Genomic DNA, 21,781 nt, shown 5'->3' with positions numbered 1-21,781 from the left:
CCCTTGGCTCTGGTGCCAGAAGGGCCAGTCACTGGTCTCTATTTATCTTGCATGTAAAGATTAAAAAGGAGTTAAACAACTGCTGTGAGCACTCACTGCGTTAATGAATTTCAGAGATTTTCTTATGCATGTGCAGTAATTTAGGGCTGTTTGGCTGAACTGTTTATGCAGCTGAAATCTGAGTTACTTGCCCCTCAGAGATGCTGCCTCTGCGAGGGCTGCTGGGCACCAGCAGCACACAGAGAGCTCCCCCATCCAGCCAAAGCTTTGCAGTTTGTGTCACAAACTGTTAACACCAACACGCTGCGTGTATTATTTGCATCACTCCACTCGGCACACAAATAACACCAGTGCCCACCGTGTGGACAGATGAAGTCAGATGGAGCATCAGGGGAAAACAGAGAGGAAAAAAACTCGGCAACTTCAAAGAGGGGAGCTGGACCTTCACTTTTCTTTCACAGACACTTGTGTTTCTGTTTGCTTCACTGCTCCCTCCTATACTGTAACTGGTAATTATGTCATTATATCCAGGAAAAAATAGCACTGGAGAATTTGAAAGTGTGTTTTCAAACCTGGACGTAAGTTTGTCAGCTTCCACAGTAAAAAGGGATTGAAGCTGATAGCCCGAGTTCTTCACGGACACAAGAAGCTGAACAGCAGTAAGAGCTTTGAGCTGGACGCGTAGAGAGCACTTGTTGCACTGTTGGCAACCAAACTCACCAGGACAGCATTTCAGTCCCTGTGCTACCCCCTGTTGTCACCGCCTGTCCTTAAACACCTGCTGCCCTTTATTCCACAGGTAGCTGCCTGTCAGCGTTCCCAAATCCACACTCCCGGAGCGAAGGGTGTGTGCGGGGCAAGGTAAGGAAGCCGAACCCCTTTCATGGGAGCCGTGTCCTGTAACGCGGCTCGCACGGAGCGACCCAGCCGTCTCCATCTGCTGCTCCGAGGGGAACGCGCCAGCACACACTTTTCTGCTTCGGCCGCAGCGCTGATTTCCCCTCCGGACTAACCTGTACTTCCACAGCAATACTGGGGCACTGTCTAAAATTAGGCCGGCGCTGTGCCCTCCCCTTGGAGGACGAGGATCAGAAAAACCTCCACAACCCGCCTTTCTCCCGTCTGGTTTTATTTCCCGCCCCGCGTTATCCCGGTTTCTCCCGGGGCCGGGAATTGACGTCGCGGCTCTCTGTAGGGGCAGAGACACCGAACCCCGCGGGGCCGCCGTGCGGGGCCGCACTCCGCGGGGGGCGGGAGGGGAGCGCGGGGAGCCCCCGGGGCCGCCCCCAGCCCTGCCTGGAACCCGCGGGGGCGGCGGGACGGGAAACCACGTGGGGCAACCCGGGAGCGCCGCCTGAAGGGACGGACCACCACGGGCCGAGGGGACAGACAGAAACACACAGACAGATACAGACAGACAGACACAGACATACAGACACACACAGACACACATTCTCACACACACACAGACACACACACACTCAGACACTCACACACACACTCAGACACACACACAGACACACACAGACACAGACACACTCACAGACACACACACTGACACACACACACACACAGACACACACAGACACACACACACACTCAGACACACACTCACACACACACACACTCACACACAGACACACACACTCACACACAGACACACACACTCACACAGACACTCACACTCACACAGACACTCACTCACACAGACACACACATACAGACTCACACACATTCACACACACACACACACAGACACACATTCACACACACACAGACACACACAGACACACATTCACACACACACACACACACAGACACACACACACACACAGACACACACACAGACACACACACAGACACACACACACATTCACACACACACACACACAGACACAGACACACACACACACAGACACACACACAGACACACATTCACACACACACAGACACACACAGACACACACACACTCACAGACACAGACAGACACACACACACACACACACACACACACACACACACACACACACACACACACACACACACACACACACACACACACACACACACAGAGGCGCGCGCGGGACGCGGTAACCAGAGAGTTCAAAAACAACGACGTCAGCCCACAGTGCCCCGCGCGCGCGCGCCCCCCCGGCATTACGTCATCCCACAGTGCCCCGCGCGCGCTCAAGAAGCTTCTCAGCGAGGGGGGGGGGTGGCCATGGCGACCCGCGCCGGGCGCGCGCGCCGCGCCAGGCCACGCCCCCTCTCCGCGCCGGGGCGGCGGCAGCCAATGGGCAGCGCGCGGGGTGACATCATGCGCTATTTTTAGCGGGCCCGCGGCCGCTGATAAGTGAAGGGCTGCACGGCGGGAGCGGGCGCAGAGCGCGGCGCGGGCGGGCACCGGGACGCGGCACAGACAGACACAGCCAGAGCCGAGCCGGCCACGGAAAGTACTTGTGGCGGCGGAGCGGCGTCCCGGCAGCACCAGCACAAGGAGGAGGGCGGCGAGGCGCGCCCCGCCAGGCCGGGCGGGCTCTCAGCGCGGCGGCGGCAGCAGCAGCTACCCCAGTAAGGCTCCGCGTTCTCCTTCCCCGGCTTCGCGTTCCCCTTCCCCGGGAGGGTCGGGGTGTCCGCGGGGAGCTGAGCCGCGGCCGGGCAGCTTCCCCTCCCCGGACTGTGTTCTATGAGTGCAAAGATGGAGCCTACTTTCTACGAGGATGCGCTGAGCGCCGGCTTCGCGCCGCCGGAGAGCGGCGGGTACGGATACAATAACGCCAAGGTGCTGAAGCAGAACATGACGCTGAACCTGTCCGACCCCTCCAGCAACCTGAAGCCGCACCTGAGGAACAAGAACGCCGACATCCTCACCTCGCCCGACGTGGGGCTTCTCAAACTGGCCTCGCCAGAGCTGGAGCGGCTCATCATCCAGTCCAGCAACGGGCTGATCACCACCACGCCGACCCCGACGCAGTTCCTGTGCCCCAAGAATGTCACGGACGAGCAGGAGGGCTTTGCCGAGGGCTTCGTGCGGGCTCTGGCGGAGCTGCACAACCAGAACACGCTGCCCAGCGTCACCTCGGCCGCGCAGCCCGTCAGCAGCGGGATGGCACCTGTGTCCTCCATGGCCGGCAGCACCAGCTTCAACACCAGCTTGCACAGCGAGCCCCCCGTGTACGCCAACCTCAGCAACTTCAACCCCAACGCGCTCAGCTCCGCGCCCAGCTACAACACGAACAGCATGGGCTACGCGCCCCAGCACCACATAACCCCGCAGATGCCCGTGCAGCACCCCCGGCTGCAGGCGCTGAAGGAGGAGCCGCAGACTGTACCTGAAATGCCGGGGGAAACCCCTCCCCTGTCCCCCATTGACATGGAGTCGCAGGAGAGAATCAAAGCCGAGAGAAAGCGCATGAGGAACAGAATCGCGGCGTCCAAATGCCGGAAAAGGAAGTTGGAAAGGATTGCCCGGTTGGAGGAAAAAGTGAAAACTTTGAAAGCCCAGAACTCAGAGCTGGCATCCACTGCCAACATGCTCAGAGAACAGGTTGCACAGCTTAAGCAGAAGGTCATGAACCACGTCAACAGCGGGTGCCAGCTCATGCTCACACAGCAGTTGCAGACGTTTTGAAGAGACTCTTCGGCGGGAACTGTGATGTTGTGGTACAACTAAAACGGGCAAAATCCAAAGCGGCAGAGGCAAAAAGCTGGTGGCAGAGGCTGGAAGGCTGAGTCCTGCCCGTGCCCTGCGAGGCGCATGTGTGGAAAGACTGGCAAAGCCTTCGGTGGAGCCGGGAGTGGAGCGGCCGCGCCGGGAAGGGAAGGGAAGGGCTGTCCCTGCTCGGATGAGATGTCAGATCTTCGTTTAACATTGACCAAGACCTGCATGGACCTAACATTCGATGATCATTCAGTATTAAAGGTTAAACTGCAATAGAAACTGTAGATTGCTTTATGTAGTATTCCTTAAGAAAAAAAACAAAACAAAAAAAGTGGGAGGGAGGTTTGTGGGAGGCTGATAAACAAAAAAAAGAACTATTCTGCCTGCCTTCAAGTAAATTGTGTATGTACATATCTTTTTTATTTTATTTTATGAAAGTTGATTAATGTCAATAAACTACTTCATGACTTTGTAAGTTATTTTTATGTTGTTTATTTGGGCACTGCCCAGTATTGTTTGTAAATAAGAGGCTTTTTTTTAGCACTCTGAGTTTACCATTTGTAATAAAGTATAATTTTTTTAATGTTTCTGTTTCTGGAAAAAAAATTCTAGAAGGTTCTATTATATTTAAGAAAAATAAAATAATTAAAATGTATTTTCCCCTCACACTATTTTTTTTTTGGCTAGTTACCTGAGTTGGGAAAATGCCCTTTGAGTTGGGATTTGAGGGGTAGGGATTGTGCTGAACTTGCTGTGTAACTCCAGGCATGTCCTGGAGAAGGTGTGAGAGGGGGAGGAGAAGCCAGATCTCGTCACTAAAGTAATAGAACTTTTTGGGTTGTCCTGGAGTTGTATTTCCCAATTGTGGCCTGCCTGCCTTGCTGCCACATTCCCAGGCTCAGACAGCTGACTGACTTCAGGCTGGGTTGTGGAGTGGGAGAGAGCCAGGGAATGAAACTGTTCCATAACTGGAGCAACTGGCTGCTTGATCTGACATGCTTTTTGTTAAATTAATGCCCTCAAGAAGATAAGGCAAGCAGTTGTATTTAAAAAAATGCTGTAGGCTTCAAAAATTAAAAATATTCACCTTTATTCCTGTGGGTTTTCCCAGGTAGGTGATCCTTCTTTGTTAATATTTATGACAATGCTGTCAACCGTAAAAAAATTTATAACCTTTGCCCTGTCTCTAAATCCTTTCCCTTTTGGGTGTTACTGTGGGTTTTAAACTTTTTGGCAATAGAAAAGCTGAGAAAAACTGAACCAAGTGGGAAATGAAAAGAGCAACTTGTTGAAAAACAGCAACTCCTGTTGCTTGTTTCCAGCAACTTGCTGAAAACAGCAACTTCTCTGGCACTTCCCAAGTATTTTTTACAATATAATATTGGGTTTGTACAATGACAATATTCAGGTGTAGCTTAGAAACATGCCAGTTTACTTGGGGCTGGTGTGGAACTTTTATATCAGGATTTTCAAAGTGGTGCCCAATTCGTTTAGTTGAATAAACATATTTAAAGGAGTCCAGATGTTTTCCTCCTTGCTGTTCGGAGCCAAACAGCTAAGAGGAAGTAGATGATATCAAAAGACAGCCAGAAAATATTAGAAATTCATTCTCCTCAAGCAGGCAGTCTTAAAAAGGTCTTTTTTTTTACTTAGAAGAGGAATAAGTGTAATTTTAATTGAGGTCATAGTGTTGGTTATCACAAGATGATTAATAATTTTATATATATATATGTACTTTTACTGTTATCAGAATTATACCTTGCAACTACAGTGGGTCAGTTCCTTACAGGAAGCATAGAAGTATCTTCCCTCTAACTTTTTTCCCCTCTATTATATACATTTTACCACGAGGGGTTGCTTCAGTGTTTAAAAGATGCTAACCCAGGAGTCTCCTTCCCCATCCCAACCCTGGGCTGTGTTTGCTGCTGCCACAGGAATACAACTGTAACAACACCAGCCAAACAAAGGGTTACTAGGAGGGTTCTGGAGTTTGCCAAGAGTACATTTTGCTGATGTCAGCAACCCGGAAGGTGAGTTGATTTTGACCATATGTAGGAATAGACAGCAGAGGGATAATACACAGCACTGCTGGGTGTGGTTTTACAGGGATTTAGCAAGTGCCAACTAGCAAAATAAGCAGGGCAAGGAGATTAATTACCTGCAAAGGTGCATGTTTAACTCGCAGCAGCGCTGGGTTATGGAAGAGATGTTACTAGCAAGCATTTTGCTTAATCACCTAATTACGTAAAAAATAAATACATTATATAAAATACTATGTTAATTAAACACAGCTGAGTGACAGTCTGCTCCACCCTGCCCTCGAACGCACACACAGACGTTCAGCACCACAGTTGGGTGTTTTCTCCCAAGGGTGACTTTTTTGCAAGGGCAAAAACGTTGCTGAGCAAAGGCACTGCTGGGTTGGTCCCTGGGACAGGAGTGTCTGGGGGCCAGGCAGAGGATCTGCCATCAAGGTGGGGTTTGGTGCCAGTTGTGCAGTTTCACAGGGAGAGGAGGAGCAATAAGACAAACCCTTTCTTTGGTCCTCACACCAAAAGTGAGGAGCAGGCCCAGGAGAGGGCAAAGTAAGTTTATGTTCCCTCCACGTCCATGTGTTTTGTAAACAGTGTGGTGGGCCCGGAGCCTGTTGCTATCTGGTTCATTTCAGCCCAGATTAAAATTCAGCACTCTCAGGATATCACTCTGTGATCAATGCACACAAGGGCAATGAAAGCCCTGCACGCCTTTATATGTGGTGAAATGCAAAGTTTTAACACTTATTGAACTGCCAAGATTAAAATTGGCTAATGCACTATGGGCCTTACTTCTATAAGGAATAGTCAGTTCTCTCTGAGATTCAGAGAGAAACTCTTTTTGTTGCCCCAGCTGTACTCACAAGGGAATATTTTGCAAATAACAGCATTGTGAACATGTATTTTGTTTGGCTGTGAGTGTTGTCAACGGATTCAGGAAGTGAAGTCAGAAAAAGGCAGGGTTTCAAACAGGGCAGGCTACACAGAAATGCCTGGGCAAAGAGCCTCTAATCAGAACAACATGTTTGGGACACAGGAATATTAATTAAAATTTAGGTCTCTATTGGAACCAACCAAACCCTCACTCTTCTATTCCACGAAGAGAAGGGAGATACAAAGCAGGGGTTTGACCATCGTTACTCACTGAATAGTTTTAAATCCAAAGTACTTGTCGTTATAGGAATAACAGTAACAATCTAATTTATTTGACAGTGGGACAGTTACAAACCAGCCCATTTCAGCCTCAGAACACAGAAGTTACTTACAGGGTCCTACACATCTCTATGTGACCTCAAACCAGAGCACTTCACAATGAAATCGGGACCAAGAGATACCTGAGCTGTCTGTATTTGACAGAAGCTGTCAGGAAATGCAGACAATATCCCTCCAAACCCATGTGAAAGGTGACTGGCAGTTTGTCCCACGCAGAACTCTAAGAAATCCATTACAATAATTACTTTCTGAAAAAGCAGCTCAGGCTGGAACAAGCTCAGGCACTGCTGGAGAACCCCCTGGTGTGCAGAGTGCCAGGGCCAGGAGAGGCACTGAAAAATCCCCACTCATCCTTAATATCAAGCCTAGCAATTAATTAATATCTGTTCTCCACCTCTTCCTCCCTACCCCTATTCCCAAGACTTTGGGATAACAGCATGGAGTTACCGACATCAAGAACTAAAACCAGTTCAAGCAAAGTTGGCTGTGCAGAACAAAAAAAGTTGCAAACATCAAGAGGGAACACAAAGTATTGCTAAAAGCAGCTGGACAGCAAGAAAATATATTTAAAATTACCATATACACAAATCCATTATGGAACAGAATATATGTACCTTAGGAATTAGCTCAGGGACAGGGAAGGAAGATGGTATCAGCTTGACAAGGAAAGGAAACTCCAAGATGCAGATGGTTTGCTTTTTGGGAAGGTAATTCTTGGAGGGAAGTGCTTGTTCCTTGGAATTAGATGCTCTGCCAACACCAGAGCAGCACCCAAGGGCTGGTGGCAACCCTGATTCCTCACATACACATTATTGTTCACAGGCACAGGGTAATGTACCCTCTGAACACACAATGTGCCTCTCACAAAGAAAACTTGTAGAGAGTCATCAGATAATTTACCGTGAAAGCCTCTGACTACTGAAACACTTCTGGAGTGGTTTTGCACAGCAGGGCCCTCTTTTCCAGTTCTGCACATTATTCTTTGCAGTACATTTTTGTAAAGAAAGAATGGAACTACAAAAATCAAATTAGACTTTCATCACGAGCCCTTCTGCCCTTAAATATTCTGAAACACCAGAAGCACAGTTACAGTGAGGAAGAATGGCTTTTTAAAAAGTTAATTAAATATTGAAAGCACTGCTACTTTTCTTGGTTGTAGAGTAACAACAGACACCAGGGGAAAACAAAACAAAAACCTAATTCAGAAGAATGAGCAAGTAACCTATTTTTGAAACCTCTTACAGAGCTTGATAGGTCATGACTGATCTGATGAATATACCTATAAAATACCTGGAAATTAACTCTGTAAACAAAAGTGGAGGAAGAACTAATATTTGTTTTCCTCAGCCTCACAATTATTTTCTGTTTTGAGCCTTGTGTTCTCCAAGCAATCTTTAAGTCAAATCCTTAAACAAAAGTGCCAGCAACTTGCTGGAAATTCCTCTGAACTGTGAATTTTATTCCTTATTCTCTTTTAAATTAAAACCAATTCCTGTGAAACCTGGCAGCAGAATAACACCAAAGATGTGGGAAACAGGACACAATTCCAGCAGATGGAGCTCAAAAGCAAACAGTCCTGGAACAGGAGCCTCTGCACAGGTGGTGTAGTAGCCAAAAAAGACTTCAGATGAAACCTGTTATCATTGAGTGAAACCAGAATAATGTTCGCAGCTTCCCTGCATTCTTCAAATAATCACTGCGATGGGCAGGGAGTTCCCCCATCATTGTAGCCATAGAATATTATTTCAGGGCACACTGAGAGTTCAAACCAAGCACCCGTGGCTGTTTTCTGAATTCTCATCCAGTGGCGAATGAGCTGGTGTGGCTTTGGAATGATTGCTGTTATCACAGCTTTGTGTCTCAAGTAACAAGCCCTGAAAACACGCACAGCGCAGGGACAATCCGGTGTTACCATTCAAACTCACCAAGCCTTTCACACAGCGCTGTTTCTGAAAGGAGAGCACTGAAGAAGTTGCGAATCTGCTGAATGGGTCACTGACAGGTTTTAAAAGCCTGGCCAAGCACCACCAAAACTGGGGCCTGCCTATTTCAGCTGGTGATTCTCAAAGTGTGCCTGCAAACCAAACACCTTGGCAAACATGGAAAGATCATTTTCAGAAAAAAATCATATCAGAAAAAAAAAATCAGATCATATCAGAAGAAAATTCTTCACAGAGAGAGTGCTCAGGCATTGGAATGGGCTGCCCAGAGAGGGGCTGGATTCCCCATCCCTGGAGGTTTTGAAACTGAGACTGGCCATGGTCTGGTAAAGGGACTGGAGTTGGACCAAGGGTTGGACTTGATGATCTCGGAGGTCTTTTCCAACCCAATCCATTCTGTGATTCTATGGATGTGGCACTGAGGGAGAATACACCACATCTTGATCCAACCCCACTGTGATCACCAGCCCAGGGCACTCCGTGATCACAGTGGGGTTGGATCAAGGGTTGGACTTGCTGATCTCTGAGGGGTTGGATCAAGGGTTGGACTTGCTGATCTCTGAGGTCTTTTCCAACCCAATCCATTCTATGACTCATTTGTGCCCAAAAGTAGGTCTAGAACTTTTAACAATGGCAAGAGCTGTGAGCTGCTGTGCCCACCTTGTAAGTCCTGCTCGTTGTTTTCTTTTCACCTCGGGAAGTGAGGCAGAAAAAGCTGTAACACTTTAGAGATCCAGCTCGGGATTGATTCAGTTTGGCTCCTGACACCTACCCAGGTTAGCTGGGCTCTGAGGCACCACAGGCTCTCCTCATGGTTAACAGAACAGCACAGGCCTCTCCAGAGCGATTTGGAAAAAATAAATTGCTAATTGAAGTGCCTGAACCTCAGCAGGCTGCTTGTTTCAACTTAGGAGCCTCGAGTCAGGGAGCAACGATTACCTGATTAGAATCAGGAGACACTCCCTTTCACTAAACAGAAAAGTTCTGCAAACATCCACCACGTGTTTGTGATGAACCAATTTCCGCATGCAAAGTTTCACTCTCCTGCATCCCAAACAAAATGTACACTCCTTTTTCCCTATCCAAACACTGAGGTATTACCAAACATTAAGTGTTCTAAACTCCTTAAAAGAAGTCATTATAAACAACTCTTACTATGAACCCTCCAGTGGTGTCTCAGGGCCCCAGTCAAGATATGATCTTTATCATGTTCATAATCACCAAGTGTCTGACCCAAATACCTGAAGGGGAGAGAAGGAACTCAAATTCTCCAGGCAAAATCCATCTCCAGCTTTCCTGTTTGGCTTTGCCACCATACAGATTGTCTGTTCTCCCTCCTTCCTGACTGAACCAGACACAGTATTTATAAATATATATATTCTAATTTGGTAACAGAGTGCTTTTATATGCAAAATTACAAAAAAACTGTGTAGAACTCTGCAGAAAGTACAGCTGAGTTCAGGGTTGACACTATGAAAGTTTACAGTTAATTCTCTACAGCAAATTCCCTTCTTTAAATGATGGATTGTAAGCAGAATTTAGTGATCTTTGCCCAGGTTCCTTCTCCTTTAGCAGAGGCTTCTAACCAGGATCTCTCCAGTGCAGCACCATTTCCAGGAGTGTGACCTGTGGAAAAGCAGGGACTTTTCTCTGGGCAGATCTATCTATGCTTTTAATATATCAGCTTGCTTAGAGACTTCTGGATTTTATTTCCCACTTCTGCACTCTGAAAACCACCCCAGCTGAGTATATTTAGGGAAGTGCTCCTGACTACACCTCACAACCATGGACAGCTTTGGCTTCCATGTAATTCTGCAGAAGTAACAATAAATTTGACCACTTTGGTTGTTTCTCAAAATATTGACCACAGCATGAGTCCTAAAGATGCTGAATATCCCAGCTGTGGCAATCAGGTTACTGATAAATACTGGAAAGAAAACATGTTTAAAAAACATAAGGTTGGTGTTTTTTATGTTGAAAAATGAGGATGCCAAAATTTCCAGAGCAGAAAGAAAGAAAGGAAGAAAGAAAGTGCACAAGGGCAAAACATTTTGTACCAGGAGCCTTTTTTTTTTCTTATCTTACCTCAGACTAAACTTTTATTTTCATAAGAAGGTTACATGGCTCCAGCTCTTTCAAAGGATTGGTTTCAAACTGGCACACACAGTTTTACTTTTTGATACAACCTGGGGATCTTTGCTGAAGGACCTCAGGAAGCTTTAGCTGTGTTGTTTTTTCATAGGATCACAGAATGGATTGGGTTGGAAAAGACCTCCGAGATCATCAAGTCCAACCCTTGGTCCAACTCCAGTCCCTTTACCAGATCATGGCACTCAGTGCCATGGCCAAGCTCAGGTGAAAAACCTCCAGGGATGGGGAATCCACCCCCTCTCTGGGCAGCCCATTCCAATCCCTGAGCACTCTCTCTGCAAAGAATTTCTTTCTGATCTCCAGCTTAAATTTCCCCTGGCAAAACTTGAGCCCGTGCCCCCTTAATATCCTTAAAAATAAGGATACTTATTTTTGAAGTTACCAAGGAAGCAGTTCAGGTTTCTGTGCCAGTTTGGGGACTGCAGTAGTTACAGCATTTGGCCCCTTCTGCTCCAAGTGCTGCTGCTGCCAGGTGAGCACCCACAGATCCCCCCCTGGCCCCAGGGAGCTCAGCTTTGATGTCTATAAGCAATTTTTTACACCAGTACCAGCCTGAAGAGTCACCTATTCCCTCCTCTTTTGCTTCTTCTTTTCCACTCCCTCATTTGTGCTGGTAGTGCTTTTTGGAATATTGCAGGATACTTCTTTTCACCTGCATTGCCTCCCTTATTCTGCCAACCACAGAGCTCTATGAACACTTGGAATGCTGGGGTACAACAGGGCAGGTGGAACACAAATGCAGGTAAGGCAGTGGGGATGTGGCATCTCCTGCAAGAAATGCTCACAGCAACCCCCAAACTGCCACAGATTGAGTCAGAACTCCTAAATTCATTCTTCCCAATTTAACTTACAGTACAAAAACGTCCAGGCAGATTTTGCACCAGTTTTACTAACTTAATTTGAATTCACACTTTTGGTTAAACAAGCTGAACTTCCCATATGGACAAAGCTATAAAACGAGGCTTGACTTTCTCAGGGAACATTTTTCATGCACCCATTAACTCGAACAGAGCTGTGAGACCTCACCATACCTGCTTATGAAACTGTTTCTGTTAGATGACTAACTTTATGCATATATATATTAAGTTATTTAAGAGGGCAGTGAGGTTATTATTCAAAGCCTTATAAATGGAATTTCTTGCACATGTTCCTGATACTGCCTTCCATGTCTGTTTTGAATTTACTTACAAAATACACCACACCCACAATTAATTTCAAGCTGTTTCCTTGGCCCCCTCTGTTTGCTGCTTTATCATTCTTATGTGCAGAAACTGCTCCTGTGTTTGCCACTGGACAGGAAATGCCAGGCTGGCAATATGAGAAAGGCTTGGATTTTAACTAAATGTTAATGGTTGTTCTGTGGGTTGAATGTGGCGAGTTGGTGAAGGAAATGCTCTCACAGTCAGATCTGGAACACTGATTTGCTACTACCAAAGGCAGTTACGGTTCAAAGCACACTCTACAGGTAACAGTGACAGCATGTGGTGACACCAGCAACAAAGTAATGAGCCCAGGGAAGGAAACATCTTATGGAGTTACTCTTTTCTGTCACAAACAGCCCGATTCCCAAGCCTGTTGCCCATTAGGAACACCAACAGCTCAGTTGCTGAAAGTGCCACCCGATTTTCCGAAGCCTTTCCAATTTGCTCCCTCCTGGAATTTAGTTCTCAGTGTTTTCCACATGTAAGAAGCCAAAGCTCCCATTTATGCCCTTGGGAACACCCTGCCCAGCACAGCACAGCAGCACAGCCTCCAGTGCAGGGAAGCTCTGCCAACCATCCCACTCTGCCCCTCCAGCAGAGCCCAACTCCTGCTCTGGCTCCAGGGATCAGAGGGAATCAGGAGAAACAAAACTCCCTGTCTTTACAACTGCACAGAATCACAGAATCATAGAATGGATTGGGTTGGAAAAGACCTCCCAGATCATCAAGTCCAACCCTTGGTCCAACTCCAGTCCCTTTACCAGATCATGGCACTCAGTGCCACGGCCAAGCTCAGGTTAAAAACCTCCAGGGATGGGGAATCCACCCCCTCTCTGGCAGCCCATTCCAATGCCTGAGCACTCTCTCTGCAAAGAATTTTTTTCTGCTCTCCAACTTCAATTTCCCCTGGCAGAGCTTGAGCCCATCGTGCCCCCTTGTCCTATTGCTGAGTGCCTGGGAGAAGAGACCAACCCCCACCTGGCCAGGACTTCCCTTCAGGGAGTTCCAGAAAGTGCTGAGGTCACCTCTGAGCCTCCTCTTCTCCAGGCTGAACACCCCCAGCTCCCTCAGCCTCTCCCCACAGCACTTGTGCTCCAGTCCCTTCTCCAGCCCTGTATAGAAACAGGAACGAGCAAGACCTTGCAGTTACAGAAATAACCCAAATTCATCCATGTTTCTGGGGCTCAGTTGGTACCACACCAGCCAAGAGCACCATCAGCAATGAATCTGAGCTCCAGTTCCACCTACAGCTTTACAGGAGCTACTCCTGAGTCCCACACATGATTTACCATAACTGCTTGTTGAGCTCTGCAGTGCCCAAGGAAGGACTGAGCTTAATTCTCCTTTTTCCAGGCAGTTCAGATCTTGGCTTAAAAAACAAAACCAAAATGCCCCAAACCAAACAACTGTGTCTTGGCCTGAATCTTCCCTCTGGTTTGGATCTTCAGAACAACACTGACTTCACAGAGATCTGCCCTCTGATTTCAATGAGTCTGAGAGTTAAAAAAGAGAAGTTATACAAGTACAGGTTGAAAACAAACAGAAACTCTCCATGCAGCCAGGAAAAACTACCACTTTTTCCTTACAACCCAAAATGATTATTTATAATGATGAAGTTCCAAAAATTTATGAAAGGCTCTTGAAACTCATGAGAAGACTCAGAATAAAAGTAGAGCTCTCAAATACTGAGAATTTTTAATGGCTTTCCATTTCCTTTATGGACATCCACAGTATTTGCATAGTCTAAAGCCTCTCACGTATGAACAATGATATATTAAAATGGATTTTGATTTATTTATCAAACTATCTTTAAACATTGCTGTATTTTGATCTAAAACTGCAGCACTGTGATTCAAAAAAGCTGTGATTCTTCAACTCCTATATTTGCCTAATATATCCTTTCCATGCCCAGCATCACAAGCCTCATCCTAACCTTGAATTCAGCCATTATTTAATACTTTATGCTCTGGGATTCCTTCCTTAAGTCTGAAGCTTTAATTTAAGCCAGCTGTTCCACAATAATTCAACATGTGTGGGATTTTCCCACTAAACGAAAATGATAACTAGGGTGGGGGTTTTTTTATATATTTTTAAAGATATATTATGTCAATTGAGAAATGGCCCTTTTTTAAAGAAAGACAAGGAAACTGTCCAAGCTGTTTCATCCACGTAATGTGCAAATGGTCCTGTGGAACAGAGCTGGGCATGTTGCTGTTATTGCCTTGACTGTGTTATGGTTTAATGTGCAAAGTTCTGTTGGCTCTTTTAGCTTTCCATTTTTACTGACATATAGAGTTTGTTTCATGCTGAACACTAATACATGAATATTAATATATCCAATATAATATTGTAAACAAATATTTTGTGTTCAAATTTATTTTCTTCTGAACACCAAAGACTATTTGTGATCATGAGGGAGGCTGTAGACATACATATACATCTGTACTACAGAGTGTAACTGGTGTATTATTAAAATACAGAAAATTTTAGCTTTGAAATATATCAGTTTTCTGTACAATTTTGATCACAAGAAAATGGGAAGTGGCCTCTAGAAAAAAAAGCCCTGTCCCACCAGCAGCAGTGGCAGGCAAGGGGTTAAATCAAGGCAGTATTTAAGAGTAACAGAATGTTTTCCTGCTAATTCCTTCTATGGTGTGATCCAGGGGAAGGTCCAACTTAAGTGCTGGATGTTCATACAGGATTTCCTATGACTAATGCTGTCAGCATTCAGAACTTTGAATTTAAAATGTGGGCGTTCTACACAGATAGGAAATTTACCATCTACAATTTCTTACTCGAATCTGAATGGAAATGACTCCGAATTTCAGACTCGTTTGCTGTATGTGGAAGGACAGCATAAAATAAGGAAGTCACTCCGTGGCATATGCTGGGATTGCCTGCCAAGCTTTTACACAAGTCTTTTCTATCTGGATGGGATTCACAGGAAGCTTGTACAGGAAGGCCTTTTCCTTCCTTATTTTTGAAAAGCTTTGTTGGATGGAAATTATGCCAGTGAGTAGAGGAGGGGAAGGGGGAACAAACCACCATCCTGGTGGGTTTGGTGCCAAAATTCAAAAAGGAAAAGTAATACAGGAACCAAATCAGACAGTATGGAAAATGCAAATCTGAGGTGTAATCTGCTGCAAATAAGGTGAATTTGCCAGTATTTCAAGCAAACATGCCATGGCCACAAATACTCTTTAGTAGGTTTGCTCTGAATTCTATTGCAAGCTCTGGCTGCTTCAGATTATGTTTAAATATAGGTGTTTTATTGAATTAAACATGAAGTCACTAATAGCACTTGAGCTGTCACTACAATATCCCTTCTATTCACTTCTAAAGGTCACATTTATCCCATTTTTGTGAGGCAATATTAACTTTTAATTGAAACTAAGCTTTCCCTCTGTCTTGTGACACAAGGGAAAAAGAAGGTTGATTCTAGCAATTAAAAATCACTATTTTTTGCTAAATCTGTGTCTTCTAAAATCCCTAGTTGGCACATTATAGCTCTGTGTACTATTACTGAGCCAAAGACTTTGCTTCACTGGGAACCATAGAATATAAAAATATCCCTACAGGTAAACTATAATGGGTGTAGATGCACCTTCAGCATCTATCACATCACCTGGCAGGAGTCCCACAAGTGTCAGAGAACAAAATTTAACCCTGAGAGTCATAAACCCAGAACTGCAATTTATGCAAGGAGAGGGGGATAAAAAACCACAACTAAAAACCTTTAAAGACTTTCTCAAGTAGGGAATGCTTCAAGTGCACAGTAAAGGAGGCTGGATTTGCAAATGAGTGGGTTGATGACAGAGGGATAGTGGTGGAAGAGGAGACTCCAAAAGGCAGCAAAATTCAAAGGATAAAGAGAAAAGTAGTACAGGGGCAATGGAAGCATTAGGGGGGATGAGTGAAGAGCTGCAGCTCCTGTAAGGGCTGTTGGAGGAGGAGGGGTGCAGTTCTCTGCCACTGGACATCAGAACCAAACATTCAAATTAGGAAAGCTGTTATTAAAAAAAAAAAAAAAGATGCTGGAATGAGTCAAAGTTGTGGTTCCTCCACAGAACAGCTCCAGCACAGGTACCAACTGTGTGTATTCCTGTGCTGGGAGAAAAGGCATTCCCAGGGAAAACAAAATCCATACTGGTGTGTTTGCATTGCTCCTGTGACCCCAACGAGGGTTTTTTCCAAAAGCCTCTATACAGCAAATATTTCTCTGCTCAGAGCACAGACAAGAGGAGCAAGGAATAACAGACAGTTCCAGGAATGGGAATGGAGGAGCCTGAAATGAAAGCTCCGGTTCAGATGAGACTGCACATGATCTGCGGGGCGATGGAAACTGAGGGGGCAGCCAGGTCATGCCTTTCCCTGCTGCGTGAATCACCCTTTGAATGGAAATTTGAGTAGGAAGACACAATGGCTTGGGAACAAAGGGAGCTGCTGGAATATCACAGGTGCAGCCCAGCACAGAAGGATGTTTTGGGACATGCCAAGGAAAGCAAACACCATGAATCTGGAGGAGTTGTCAGGGCTTTGTGATTTAGGGAGCTCTCCAAATCAACAAGGGTGTTTCTCACGGAGTCAGACAGACAGGAGTGCAGCTGAGGCCCCGATTTGGTGCTCCAGGGAATCAATTCCTTAGTGCTAAAGCAGAATTCAGCAGTGATGGAGGTGGTAAAGTCCAGCTAAAGCTTCTGGGAGTCAGACTGGCACTGCACTGAGGGACCTCCCTGCAGTGGGGCGTGTGTAATTATACACTTTGCTGAGTTGGAATTGAAGTGAGGCGCAGGAATCCTGACAGGCAATGAGACACACTCTGGGGGAACCAAAACAGTCACAGGCAGAGGATTCAGACAGAAGACAGGGGAAACTGTCAGAACTGGGAAAAGGAAAGAGCATGCAAAGGAACAACTCTATGCCCCAGAAAACTCTCTAGCAATGAGAAATACTGTGTCACTGAGCAAAAGGTACTCACTAAAATACAGAACTACAGACAGACTAAAACACTAATCAGTTCAGGAAAGATACTGAGGTGCTGGAGCAGGTCCAGAGAAGAGCAACAAGGCTGGAGAAGGGACTGGAGCACAAGTGCTGTGGGGAGAGGCTGAGGGAGCTGAGGGTGTTCAGCCTGGAGAAGAGGAGGCTCAGAGGTGACCTCAGCACTGTCTGGAACTCCCTGAAGGGAAGTTGTGGCCAGGTGGGGGTTGGTCTCTTCTCCCAGGCACTCAGCAATAGGACAAGGGGGCATGATGGGCTCAAGCTCTGCCAGGGGAAATTGAAGCTGGACATCAGAAAAAAATTCTTTGCAGAGAGAGTGCTCAGGCATTGGAATGGGCTGCCCAGAGAGGGGGTGGATTCCCCATCCCTGGAGGTTTTTAAGCTGAGCTTGGCCGTGGCACTGAGTGCCATGATCTGGTAAAGGGACTGGAGTTGGACCAAGGGTTGGACTTGATGATCTCGGAGGTCTTTTCCAACCCAATCGATCCTATGATTCTGTGATTACGGTAAATCATGTGTGGGACCCAGGAGTAGCTCCTGTAAAGCTGTAGGTGGAACTGGAGCTCAAATTCATTGCTGATGGCACCGTTGGCTGGTGTGGCACCAACTGAGCCCAGAAACATGGAGGAATCTGGATTGATTTCTGTAACTGCAAGGTCATGCTCGTTCCTGTTTCTATACAGTTGTAAAGACAGGGAGTTTTGTTTCTCCCCATTCCCTCCGATCCCTGGAGCCAGGGCAGGAGTTCGGCCCTGCTGGAGGGACAGGGGGAGTGGTTGTTCCCACAGGGGCAGCTCTGTCCCCACAGGGGTGGCTCTGTCCCCACAGGGGTGGCTCATGTCCCCACAGGGGTGGCTCTGTCCCCACAGGGGTGGCTCTGTTCCTGCAGGGGTGGCTCTGTCCCTGCAGGGGTGGCTCTGTCCCCGCAGGGGTGGCTCTGTCCCCGCAGGGGTGGCTCTGTCCTGCCAACGAGCTGCAGAGGATCAGTCAGACACAGAACACGAGGCCGAGCAGCTCAGCTTTCCCCTCCTCAGCAGCCCCCGATCCGCATGTTCTGCGTGTGCCAGTTCCACTCAGGGATGGCACTTCCCCAGGGAAAAGCTCCCATTAAATACCAGTCAGGGCAGGGATTGCTCAGCCCCAGAAGGCCCCGAGCTCACTCTCTGCAGAAATGTGACTCACACAAACTACTCCCTCAGCACCAAAGCTCCCCAATGGACTTTGCTAATTCACTGCACTTAATCTTCAGGCAAAACAAAGCACCACGTTTTGCCTCTTGCAGACATCCTGACTAGTCAGCTTCTCTTCCAGTGTTACAATAAGTCGAGCTCGCTCTAATCATCATCCTGAGCACTTCTGGCACTGCTGTTTGTCAATCCAGCTGTACCTAAATATAGTTCAACCTCAACCAGCTGGGCCACGCTCAGATTCCTGGTTATCCCAAACAAAGCTTGACTCGTGAGCCACGTTTATGAAGGAAAATGCCTCGATTACCCAGAGATGTTTCTCCAAGCCTAGATAACGATGTTGGCTTTATTATCTCTTAGAGCCTGGTTATTCCGCAGCCAGACACGTTCCCAATAACCAGTTGGACGGAATGGTGGAGGAATGGTGACCTCTGCAGGTGCCTCACGGCCCTCTCAGTCCCTCCAAGCACACACAAGGTATACGTGGGGTTGCTTTCATCTTGGAGAAATTAAAATAGAGAAAATTAAATATTTGATGATGACACGGCAACATAAAATAAGCCAGAAAACACGGGCCCGAGTTAATTTAAGGAATAAATGTTCATTGCTGAGAAGTCAGAAAACAATACTTCAAAGGACAAAACTTCAAAGCACTCCATAACTTCAAAGCTCTGCTCCAGCAGTAATCAACACTTAGGACATGTCTGTGAGGGAGAAAAAAAATTCTCTTTTTTAATGCTTGTGTAAACAGGGCACAGGGATTAAGGGATTTGCCCAAGGACACAAGTTAGTGGTAAAACTGAGATTGCACATCAGAAATAACTGGCTCGAGTCTCCCAGGTACAGCTGGGTTAGAACAGCTCCCTGCGTGGACACTTGCTCAGCAAAGGCCAAAACTGAGATCTTTCCTATCAGTAGCATCACCTGCCCTTCAAATGTGTGAATTTAGTGAAGCCCATAATTTTATTTTTAAATTAACTTAATAAATAACCTTTTAAAATAATGTAATAACCCAGTCCTTGCATACATGGAGCTAAAAAGGGCAGCAGGAATAACAGTGGTCTGTGAAGTCCTTAGTAAGAAAAGCATAACCACGTTATGCCCCTCAGACAACAAATAAATATAAAAGGTAACAAAGAAGGCCAAGGATTTGTATTTTCCTTTCTCCAACTTACTTTTTTCTTAGCTGTTTAGTAATATTAATTTTTGCTATTTTTATTTTTAATGAAGATTGTCCTGCTGATCCCACACATTTGTAGTCTCATGCACTTAATTACAAGAGAAGAGGTGTGGAACTTTAGTACTTTTCCCTTCTCTAAAACATTTACATGTCAAATAAAGCAAATAAGTAGGTTAAAAACATATAAACAAAAAAAGCATGCTTCAAATAGCCAATTCTGAATCTCTTTGTGAAGTCACTGTTGGAACAAAGGCTTAATTCTAAAACTAGTAAAAATAGTAATTAAAAAATAAGGGCTTTTAAAGTATAATTTCTAAAAATGAATCCATACATGAAGCTTACAAAAATTTCTTGCAAAATATGATTTTCGTTCAAGAGAGATTTTCCTCATGTCATATTTATGATGAGGAACTTTTATAAAAAATGCATAATTATATTTTGAAGACTGATTTGCATCTCACAACATGTCATTTGCTGCTTATGACTTCCCCAAAATAAAGTCCCGGAGTGGCTCTGAAAGGAGTCTGCAAATATTGCTCAGATGTTCCTCCTCAAGGCCAGAGAGGAGAACTGCACCCCTCCATCTCTGCTGGGACCTGCTCTCTGGGGATATTTCTGTTCTCCCAGCACTGGCAAATTACAGAATCACAGATTATTCTGAGTAGGAAGGGACCCACAAGGATCATCGAGTCCAAATTACTGCCATACTAACGAGTCTTAAAGAACGTCACCACTTCTTTTTGTAAATGTTTCAGGAGTTTTAATAAGTCTTGTCCCATCTCTGTCAATGACACTGCTCAGCACTCAGAATATTTTCCACTGCCAGAACTCACAACTGTCCTGTGAAGGTGGTAAATGTTGTCATCTCTGTTTGCAGGGAAGAACAACAACATAAAGATCCCATTTCCCCGAGCATGAGGTCAAGACTAATTTACTCAAGGCACAGATAGACCTTCAGTACTTTGTTAAGTCAAAGCTGAAGACTAAATAATTTTCAGATCCCAGACTGAATCACTGGCAGATTCAGGAACAAGACTCCTGACTCCCTACAACAAACCACGGCTTTCCACGTTATGAGTTAACAATCATTAACTAAATGACAAAGGTTTTGCTATTCTTGGTGCAGTGCCCTCCTTTGCATTTCAGAAGAATTACTGGGCTCTTAAATTGGCTGTCAAATTCGCTGACTTGGTAACTGGCTGGCTTTCAAAAGATATATTAAAAGTCTTGCCTTTCCTGGCTATTTCTTCAATGAAATTTTTTGGTTTTAATACAATAAATTTTGCGATCTTATGTAGAAAATTAAAGTCAACAGGAAAAAATTAAAAACCTTATCAGCCACATTGTACAGATTATCAAAGAAAATACATGCAAAGGACCCAGCAGAAAGGGCACCGAACTAAGAATCCCACAGCAAAGATGCCCATTTGCTTAAAAAAGGTCAAGCTTTCAGCTTTTGGGATCATTTTCCTTCTAGCTCTTCCATAACTCAGTAATCTTAATTTCTCTCTCAATTGGTTTCAAAATGTTTAGGTAATTATTACTTTATTTCCTTATCTCCACGAGGATTTTTAACACCAATAAGTTAAATTAATTACAGCTAGATTCCCACATGGAATCCATGTGGAAGACTGTTCATGTGCACAGGTTTGGAGCTCTAATTATACCTTAAATATCACACACTGAATCACACACCTTGATCCACCTCATGTAAAAGAATTAACTTCCAGACAGACTCTGGGTTAGAGCAGGAATGACAAGATAATTGGCCTTTAAGTTAAATATACCCCATAGACTGGAGTTGTAGCTTACATGAGAAAGGCTGGATCACTTTTTATAACTAGCTGCTTATCCAGTTTATTTTTTGTCCTGGTTTTTATACTCCTGTTTCATTCCATTATGGGGCTTTCAGCCCCACAGCTGGCAGAGTGGACTCTCTAATTTCAGGTCATGAACAGTAACTGTGTTGTCAGCTTTCTTTCTTAATTGATTGGTCATTTATTTAGGAACCTGCAAAACCCAGCTTGGCCAGAGGAACAGAGAAACTCAACAAACAAGTATCTTCTATTCAAATATCAGATTCACAGAAGCTTTTTATTCAATCCCTGATTATGTGTAAAAACTGGAAGAAGCCTCCCAAGTGGAATATCTTTACATGTCCTGCTGCTCCAGTTCCTTTCCTGGTCCCTCAGCCCCTCCATGTCCTCCTTGTC

The 21,781-nt window shown here is 45.5% G+C and overlaps 1 protein-coding gene across 1 annotated transcript; it reads left to right on the top strand.

The window, feature by feature from the left end:
- Window positions 1-2,357: 2,357 nt before the first annotated feature.
- JUN (Jun proto-oncogene, AP-1 transcription factor subunit) lies at window positions 2,358-4,317 on the top strand. Its single transcript, XM_071565571.1, has one exon. It carries the CDS (start codon window positions 2,688-2,690, stop codon window positions 3,630-3,632), a length of 945 nt encoding a protein of 314 aa, XP_071421672.1. The 5' UTR covers window positions 2,358-2,687; the 3' UTR covers window positions 3,633-4,317.
- Window positions 4,318-21,781: the final 17,464 nt, after the last annotated feature.

The sequence above is a fragment of the Pithys albifrons genome, chromosome 10 (assembly GCF_047495875.1).
Source record: "Pithys albifrons albifrons isolate INPA30051 chromosome 10, PitAlb_v1, whole genome shotgun sequence".
NCBI classification, from domain to species: Eukaryota; Metazoa; Chordata; class Aves; order Passeriformes; family Thamnophilidae; genus Pithys; species Pithys albifrons.
This window is presented reverse-complemented; position numbering and strand designations above follow the sequence as displayed.